The sequence below is a fragment of the Helianthus annuus genome, chromosome 6 (genome assembly GCF_002127325.2).
Source record: "Helianthus annuus cultivar XRQ/B chromosome 6, HanXRQr2.0-SUNRISE, whole genome shotgun sequence".
Classification (NCBI taxonomy): Eukaryota; Viridiplantae; Streptophyta; class Magnoliopsida; order Asterales; family Asteraceae; genus Helianthus; species Helianthus annuus.
Window position 1 is genome coordinate 133,908,018 of NC_035438.2, and position 10,206 is coordinate 133,918,223.

The following is a 10,206-nucleotide window of genomic DNA, read 5'->3' on the forward strand; positions in this document are numbered from 1 at the left end:
GGTGAATGGTGTTCCTCTTAAAAATTTTCATCTTCAAGACGTCTGTGTTTCGTGCCAGAAAGGAAAACAAACGAAGAAGAAGCATCCTACTAAGAAAATCAACACGGTGGCAGTTCCTCTTGAACGTTTGCACATGGATTTGTTCGGTCCTGTCAAGCACAAGAGTATTCGGAATGATCAATACTGTCTCGTGATTACTGATGACTATTCAAGATTTTCTTGGGTGGCATTCATGGCACACAAGAGTGAAACCTTTGGCATTATCAAAAACTTGATCATTCAGATTGAGAATTTGTATAAGTTAAAGGTTAGGCAGATACGTAGCGACAATGGTACTGAATTTAAAAATCATGCCATGGCGGAGTTTTGCACTTCAAAGGGTATTCTTCATGAGTTTAGTGCAGCTTATACTCCTCAACAGAATGGCGTCGCTGAACGTAAGAACCGCACACTGATCGAGACTGCTAGGACAATGTTGGTAGAGTCGCAGTTGCCCATTCCATTCTGGACTGAAGCTGTGGCCTCTGCATGTTACACATTGAACCGAGTCCTTACAGTCAAAAGGCACAATAAGACCTGCTTTGAGCTTCTTCAAAAACGGAAACCAAATTTGTCTTATCTTGAACCGTTTGGAGCTCCATGTACAATCATCGATCCTAATGGAAAGTTTGGGGCAAAAGCAATTGATGGATACTTTCTTAGGTATGCCACCCCTAACTTATGAGTCTGGAATCTAGAGACAAAAAGGGTCGAGGAATGGTCTGAGGTCAGAGTACAAAGGCACACTTTGCCAGTCAAATGTCCTGGTCAGCCTTGGATGTTTGAGTACGATGACTTTTTCATTTCGATCAATGTTGAAGCCGTTGAAGAAAGTGTTGCGGCAAGGATGTTTTTCGAGAGTGACAATGCAATAGTTTCACCAGTGGTGCGTCCAATTCTTGTCAATCAAGAACCATCTTTGGTGAACAATAATACTCTCGACAATGAGGATTTTCATGATGCAACCGAATTGAACGAATCTTCAGAGGATGATGAATTTCTAGATGCAGATCAAGAAGCTCCAACAACAGCAGTTCATGGTACTTCAGAGGGTACTCCTCCAGTGGATGCCCCTAGAACAGCTGAAGCTACTGCATCATCCTCTTCGTCAATTCCGGGCATTGATTTAGTTGTTGATCTCAATCTCAACAACCTGGGTATAAATACTCCAGTTCAAGATAATCCAGAAACAAGGATTCATAATACCCATCCTCAACAAAACATCATCGGAAATGTGCAAAGTGGCATTCAAACACGAAACATGTTGCGAAACAACAACAATGCAGGCCTGTATGCAGCTATTCGAGAATCCGGGCAACACAACGATTGGTCTTTCGCGTGTTATGTCTCACAGGAAGAGCCAAGAACTTGGAAAGAAGCCATGAAAGATAACTCTTGGGTTGAAGCAATGCAGGAAGAACTGCAACAATTCCAGAAGCTTGGTGTCTGGAAACTCGTAGAGAAACCTGCTGGTTACAAGAAGATTGGTACCCGTTGGGTTTTCAAATGCAAAAAGGATGACCGCGGAGTTGTTATCCGGAACAAAGCTCGTTTAGTCGTTCAAGGTTTTCGTCAGATAGAAGGAATCGACTACAACGAAGTCTATGCACCTGTTGCACGTCTGGAAGCAATTCAGATCTTTCTGGCTTATGCCTCATTCAAAGGATTCAAGGTTTACCAGATGTACGTCAAAAGTGCATTCTTACATGGTGTGGTTGAAGAAGAGGTGTACGTCGAACAGCCTCCAGGTTTTGAAGATCCTATCCATCCCGATCGGGTTTGGTTGCTCAACAAAGCTCTCTATGGTCTTCATCAAGCACCGCGAGCTTGGTATGCAACCTTATCTAACTATCTGCTGGAGAACGGTTTTCGAAGAGGTCTTATTGACTGTACTCTTTTCATCAAAGAACAAGATGGAGATCTTCTTCTGGTACAGGTATACGTTGATGATATTATTTTTGGTTCTACTAATGATGTCTTGTGTAGGAATTTCGAGCGCATTATGCAGGATAAATTCGAGATGAGTGCTATGGGGGAAATGACCTTCTTCTTGGGCCTACAAGTGCAACAAACTGAGTCTGGGATATTCATTCATCAGACTAAATATGTTGGTGACATCTTGAGCCGGTTTCAGATGTATGATGCAACGCCCATTGGTACCCCACTGCCACTAAATCACGGAATTACTCCAGACTTGAAGGGTGAAGCTGTTAGTCCCTCATACTATCGCGCAATGATCGGATCTCTTATGTACCTCACAGCATCAAGACCAGACATAATGTACCCAACGTGCCTGCTTGCCAGATATCAAGTCAACCCGAAGGCCTCACATCTTGCAGCTGTAAAAAGGATTTTTCGTTATTTGAAGGGTTACCCTGACACCGGTCTATGGTACCCTAGGGATAATAACTTTGACTTGATCGCATTCAGTGAATCTGATTTTGGCGGATGCAAAATCGACGGCAAATCCACAACGGCTGGATGTCAGTTTTTAGGAAATCGCCTAGTCACATGGCAGTGCAAGAAGCAGACGTGCGTCGCTACATCAACATGCGAAGCTGAATATATTGCTGCCTCAAGTTGTTGCTCCCAAGTTCTTTGGATCCAACAACAATTACGCGACTACGGTTTTGAATTCCTAACTACTCCTATTTACGTTGATAATTCTGCTGCATTACAGATCACTAGAAATCTTGTGCAGCACTCAAAGACCAAACACATCGAAATCAAATATCACTTCATACGTGATTGCTTTGAGAAAAGGCTAATCGATGTTGTTAAGGTCCACACCGATGACCAACGTGCCGACCTTTTTACCAAAGCATTTGACAAATCAAGATTTGACTTTTTATTATTGGTAAACGGCATTAAGGTCAAGCAAGAGTAAAACCAACATCGGAAAATCATTTTTGTAAATATATCTTTGTGTCTTTTAAATTTTATCTTAGTTTATTGATTTTAGGGGGAGTAAATCCAAAATCTGAAAATCCAAAAACATCGAAAAATTTCAAAAACACAAAAACAATAGAAAAAAAAATGAGTTTCCTGGCGAGCAATAGAGAAAATGATAGTACATCAGTGGTCTGTCCAAACCTCTTTAAACGTAAACTTAAAAACGATAAGCAGCTCTATATAAGATGTATCGGTAGGCTCACAATCATTTTAAAGTGTGCAGGGTGATATAAACTTAAATCGACTGAAGACCAGGTGGGAACCATTCATTGGCATATGGTCTTAGTACCGAAATTTCGTTTGATAGATTGCCGAGGTTCTGAGATATTTGGTCTTTATGCTGCTTATCATCTGGGTATCATGGTTGTATCTTTTATCGAAAAATAACGGGGACGCAAGTCTAGATCTTCCATGATACTATACATACGTGTACATACTGCATTCGACCTCAATAAGTGATCAACAATCACATGTCCATATCAAATAAGTGATATAATATCACATTTTTCCGGGAGTCAAGTTCGTCTCTCTGCTGTACGGAAGTACTGACCTGTTCACGGACTTGCTCCTGTGCCCTCATGCATATGAAAATCAAGTTCCTCATAAATAAGTGATTCTATTACATAGGGCTTGTTTTCAAATCAAAATAAGTGAGAATCTCACATCATATACGGTCAAACAGATGATAATTGGTATACTCACCGGTAAGATGAACCCTCATGCATACCTTGATACGGGAATGTGTCGTGATGTGAATGAACACCGGTCGGTAAGTATAAATCATACCTTAACGTATCCCCTCGCCACGATTACATCTGATAAGTTGAGCTTAAGTGGACAACAATACCGATAATTGTTATAGGATGCTTATCTTAATGTGAAATAACTGAACAACAAGAGCGTTTTGGCATGACCGTACACTGATATGATTCTCTTACCCTCGAAACTCGCAAAAAGAATGTCTGTATATATTTATTTCCTGCTTTCAGTCTTTACATTTGAAAAATTCAAAAATACCAAAAAGATTTTAGGTGTGTTTTAATATAAACTTTATAAAAGCCAAAAAGATTTTATTTCTATTTTATTTTCGATCGTACGATGTTGGATCTCGAGTCTTCGTTACCTCAAACCTGAACGAAAACTGAATTGACTAAATCTTCATAAGCGGTCGAAATTTGCAAGTTTTTAAAGTTAGAAACTAAAATTGATAAATTTGTTAAACTTTCAAACTGTCGGACGGTGTTTGATTGTGACATGGTCATTCGTGTGTCATTTGTTTATATAAACTATATTCCAAGCAGTTGTTCTCATTATGCGTTTAGATTTCTTGCATGTGCAGATTCTAAAGGCAAGGAGAACATAGTCGATGACAAGCTTCGGAATGAAGACACGACGTGAAGGCACTCAAAAGATGAAGATGATCGAGTTGCCGCTGACCATCATCAACACCACAAGGATCTCAAGCTATAAAGATCAAGTCATTCACGAGCATAACTCAAGGGGGAGCTTATGTTAAGGGGGAGTTTGTCAACACACTTCCTACATGAAACAGGGAGTTTGTTGATACACTCTCTGCTTTCAAGACGTGAAGACTTTGAAGATCCTCCGACATTGAAGACTTGAAAGGACGTCAAAGACTTGAAGACACGAAGATCGAGACAAAGCTACAGCCAAGGGGGAGTTTGTTGGTGCACTTGTGTCTGTACTTTGTCTGTATTTTGTCTGATATAAAACGATGTCCATTGTTAGTCCTGTAAGTTTGACGAAGTCAACCATCCTCCTGGTTTGACTTGGACAAACAGTTGGTACATAATTGTAATATGTCTGTGTCGAAGGATGAGTCATCGAAGGATAGTTTAGATCCTTCGATGAGCTCATAAGATAAACCTTCGATGGATGTTGATGGACCTCGATAGATCATCCTTCGAGGTATATGTAGATCCTTCGACAGGTTTTAGATCGATAGATGATCCTTCGATCAATCTATCTGATCCTTCGACCAGATGATCTGTGTTGGGTATATATACCCATGTAATGTGTTCACTTCTCTTAGAGACACGAGAGATAGAGAGACACTAGGAGAGACACTTCACAGAGAACACACACACACTTAGAGAGTTTGCAAAACAGATTTGTAGACATTGAGCTTGTAACCGAACCTTTCATACGTATTAATACAAGTGGTGTTAATCGGTGAATATTGTGTGTCTTGTGTTTGTGCTTGTTTCATCTCGGTTTGCACTCTAGCTTGGATTCCGCACTTGCTAGTGTGTTTAACATAACAAGGTTAAGGTTTGACCTCATCCTCCGAGGGACCTACATAATGGATGTCTCTTCCTGGTGTAAAAATTAGTTGATTGAGTGCACTGTCAGTTTGAGTGACAAAATAAGAAACGTAATTCTCTTTGTAAGTATCCACTTGTTTTCCTTTATCTCTAGCTGATCACAAGCTTTGTATTTTTAAGAAAACCAGCAATTAAAAAAAGTTAAGATTCCTTCAACTCAAAAAATACATCCAAGTTAAATTTCATTCAACTGGAACAATTCTCTATTTACATCTATCTATAAAGTGTTCCTAATTGTTAGCTGTTTACAAAACTGCGGTTATAAAGACAAACGTATACATGTCAGAACGCTCCCAAACGAGAAGCAAGATCCGTGAATACGTCTTCACTACATGGAATTGTGAGCGCGCCCATCGGGTGGTTGTACCCAAACTCTTCCTCCGCCTGATGCAGTAAGTCCTGAAACAAAGGCTCGCTTAATAGTGATACCGGGACCATGTGCCGCTTCTTCTCTTGTTCCCCAACATAAATTGCAAAATAGCCTTTTGGGATGTCCGTATATGTTGGAGTTCTGCTTCCATTAGATAATGACCGCCTCAGAATTTTTCTTGCTTGAATGATACGAGGCATACGGATGGCCATATTTTCAAGATAGTGTGAGTCTGTTTCACTTGAAATTGTTTGTTATGGAAAACAAAATCAAGGTATTGCTTCTGGTTGGGTGATATTGTAGATGATTTTATAGGAAGATGTGGGTGTATTGTGCATGTTGAATGATATATATATATATACCATGAAGATATAATGAGGTACATAATAGACAGGGGCACATGGACCATAAAACAAACACACATGGTCTTGTATCTTGAAAATAAAATTATAAAGAATTTGTGGACATCGTGTTGACACACTTTTTGTGGAGGCGACTCGGCTCGGTTCGACTCGGCTCGGTTCGACTTGGTTTCGACATGTTTAGGTCCGGCTCAAGCCCGACGTCACGACATTCCTCCGTCGTGCGCCCCAGAGTTCGACACTCGAAGCACGGAGAGCCGCGACATTTCCCGCACGATACATCGCCATGACATCATCATGTGATGTCATGATGATGTCATAAAGTGAAAAAGTCATGCCAATCTAAGTCTTTGACGAAACACATTGTGTTTTGTCAAATTTGTATTGGGCTGTCCCTGTTTCGTCGTCTGTAGGGCTTGTTCAGGCCCAATGTTTGGCCCAAAAGTTGTTTGGTCGGGTTATTTGTGTTTCGTCAAGTGGGTGTCTGTGTCTAGTATATATAGGTCTCATAGTTTATAGTTTCTGTGTGAAACTTGGACATGAGAGACTTGTGAGACTTAGTGAAACTCTCTAAACATTGTTTGTATATGTTTCGGGTTGTACTCATCCCTAATCAATAGATATTGAATCTTTTGGATACGTGTGTTATTATCTTACACTTTGTTTGGTTTGCACCGTCACGGGGATTCCGCACCCGTTACCGTGTTCTTGATAAACAAGGATAGGTTTACGTTATCGATCCACCGGAAAAACGGGACCTACAATTGGTATCAGAGCCTTGGCTCTTCTCCTTGTTAAAACCGAAGTGTTCTTGGTGTTTTTCGGGTTTTTAAAATTCATATTTTTCTGTAAAAACATTTTAAATCCGGTGAAGTCTTGTTGTTTTGCTTTGTGTTTGGTTAAAAACCTTGTTATTTTTCGTGTTCACATGTTAGTTATGGGTTTTCATTAAACATTTTACCAAAATCGCGTGTTCGGAAAGTCTCGGGTCACCGGAAAACACATAGTTTTTACCGGAAAATTCAAAGTGTTTCACTGTGTTCTTCATATATTCATACAATCTTCAAGTTGTTATTCATAAACACACTTTTTGATCCTTAAAAGATTAACTTGAAAGTTGTTTGTATGTTGGGAAATGTTATTTGATTAAAATAATACAAAGCCATACTTGTTTGGTGAAAGCATCATGTCCTTAGCCGAAAGGAGTCTCTGCTATGTCAGAATAGGATAAGGATTGAAAAGTCTACCAACCCTCTGACACTATTTTTGACCAAACACATCTTCAACGAAACACAAATCCATTTCGCCAAATATACTCGACGAAACAGACTTGTGTTTCATCAATTTTTGTTTCGTCAAAGCCCTTAATCAATTCCGTTTCGTCAAAAGTCCAAATTCTTTTTCGCCAAACACTTGGGCTTGTTTCGTTAAGGCCCAAAAGAAAATAATTTCCCTTGTTTCGTCGACCAGCTCAAATCTTCGGTTTCGTTGACTTTAGTTTATTACTTAGTGGGTTGTTTTGTTTATAAAAAAAAAACAAAGTTTAAATTAAAAAAAAGGGGGGGGGGGGGGGGGTTTCGTCATTTATTCTCAAAGAAGTTTCACCAAAGTTGTGTCAGGCTCCATTTAACATCACGTGAACTCTTCAAATCAATTGCACCAACCCATAAAGTGTTCAAGAGTGTCGGCCCAATAGAATCAAATATCAACATAATGTTGCCGGCCACTTACTCATAGCATTCACATGACACTTTTTTTTTTTTTATTTTATAAAAGAGGTTCAAGATTCTCACAATTAATTAAAAAAATGGGTCATCATGTACATTGAGACTTGCAATTATAATTGAAGAGGTCAATAAGATTTAGTTTCATCTAATAGTTGTCGAACATATTGATTAGTGCATGTGGCATAACAGTTTGCATTTGATTTTGCATTGAAAGTCAAGGATAATCATTAGAGTTTCGTCGTTCTACAAAATTCAAATCAGTTTCGTCGTCATTTGTGATCAACCCTTGTTTCGTCGACATTAAAAAAAAAAAATCATCAAGGAAGTTTCGTCGACATTAACAGCAAATTTGGGTTTCGTCGAGCTTGTTCAGTTTTTCTTAAACAGAAGGTTTGCAAAAGTGGTTTAACACTGTGATTTCAAGTACTTGATCAGATTTTTCACTTCTATACACCAATCATGAGTTGCACAAGTCCGTGGGATTGGAGTATGGACCCACAACCAGGTCAAGATCAAATTTCCGCAGCCGCGTGGGCAAGAAATATGTTTCCTCAACCATCCATAAGTGTAAGTCAATGGGCTTTGTTGTCGAATCAAAATCAAAACATACAGAATCTTGTGGTAGCGAGAGGAGAAGGATATGCAGCTACTAAAAAGACACGTCATGATCTGTTGAAGAAGAAGTTTCAATCATTTCATTTCTTAGAGAATGAAACCCTAAATGATATAACTACTCGTTATTATCATTTGATGTGTGAAATGCATTATTTTGGTGTTCTTGCATCTCAACAGGAAATGGTAGCACGGTTTGCTGATGCTCTACCTCCAAAGTGGAGCCCATTCATTGAGCTTTTAAAGCATACGGGCGTTCTAGATGCTGTCAATGTTAATATCTATGAATTCATTCAGAAGTTGGAGCACAAGAACGAAGAGGAAATTCGGAAAGCTAAAAGGATTACACCTACTCAAAACACAGAAATGTATTTGCCGGGTTTTTGGTCCTTCAGCTAGTTCTAGTTCCATTCAGCAACCGAAGCTTCAAACGGCGTTTGTATCAAATACAAGCTCATCTCCGTTTCCACAGTTCAATCAAAGTGCTCATCTTTCGCGATCTCAACCCCAACCTCAAGCACAACCTCAACCTCAAGTTCCACAACACAACCTCAATTCGATCCAAGTGTCGATTGTGGTCCGGCCATACAGTTGGGAAACGGTGATCAAACAAGAACTGCGTTTTACGTTGAAATTGTCAAGAATGTCAATGATGGTGAATCTTCGGGAAATGATGAAAGTTCAAGATATAGTGGCAGTTCGGATGAAGAATCGAATTTGAATGAAAGAACTGATTCTGAAGCTAATAATTTATCGGATGATGCCAAGGAGACAAAAGGTCAAAAATCTGACTTGATCAAGAAAGCTGATGCTACATCGAAAGAAATGGAGAAGATTCTCACTGAAGATGGATCTTTCTCTTCTCAGATTACCTTTGTGGCTAATGTCACAGCTTCTACAAGTCAGGTACAATCTAAAACTCCTAGCATATGTAGTGATTGTGCCGATATGAAACTTAAATGTGCTGAATTGAAACGTGAATCTGAAACGGTTCGTACACAATCAAAGTTTGGTTATTGAACTGTCCAAGTGCAAAGAGGCAAACATGGCGTTAACTCGAAACGAAAAGGATTTTAAATCTGTAATTGAAACCCTAAAGAAAAGTGTTTCCGAGTTGAACAAAGTTGTTTATCATAAACAAGTTAGTATTAACGATTATATTAACCTTGTTGAGGAAACGAAAAAGGAGTTAGCCATTGCCAAATGCGAGCATGATGCTCTCAAGCAAAAGTTGGAGAGTTATTCTAACTCCCGATTTGTGCTCGATCACATCATAGACGTTCAAAAACTGAAAGGTAATGTGAAAGGCATAGGGTATAAGGCGTGTCCACCTCCTTTGAGACACAACTATACCAAAATTCCCGATGAAGATGATATGCCTCGATATGAACCCAGTGTGCCTCTTGATTATAAGGAAGTTACTACTGGCCTAGGGTTCAAACCGGACAATTCATCGGAGGGCTCATCTGATAACAAAGAAAAGTCATCATGTGCTTCAAATCAAAGTCCTCCAACCATCGAGGACTATGATTCTTCAGATGATGAATCAGATGTGAATGACCAGGATGAATCACTTGATGAGACAAAAGGAGTAGAAATTCCAATTGAGAATCATATTCTTTGTGATCCTCCTACTCCTGCCGTGCAACCTGTTGCCAAGCAAGTGATAGATCCCGTCAAGGATGTCAAAGATGACAAGGAATGTGTGTTTGCTGTTAAGAGCCATAACGTGTTGTATACTTTGGTCGGTGATGCTAAAATTTATTCGGACAATGATTTTCCAATTAAAAATGTCAATC

General features: G+C 39.4%; 1 protein-coding gene across 1 annotated transcript; it reads right to left on the reverse strand.

Moving 5' to 3' along the window:
• Positions 1–5,510: 5,510 nt before the first annotated feature.
• Positions 5,511–5,939, reverse strand: LOC110864193 (auxin-responsive protein SAUR21). The gene has a single exon (XM_022113233.2). It carries the CDS (start codon positions 5,916–5,918, stop codon positions 5,619–5,621), a length of 300 nt encoding a protein of 99 aa, XP_021968925.1. The 5' UTR covers positions 5,919–5,939; the 3' UTR covers positions 5,511–5,618.
• Between the last annotated feature and the right edge of the window lie 4,267 nt (positions 5,940–10,206).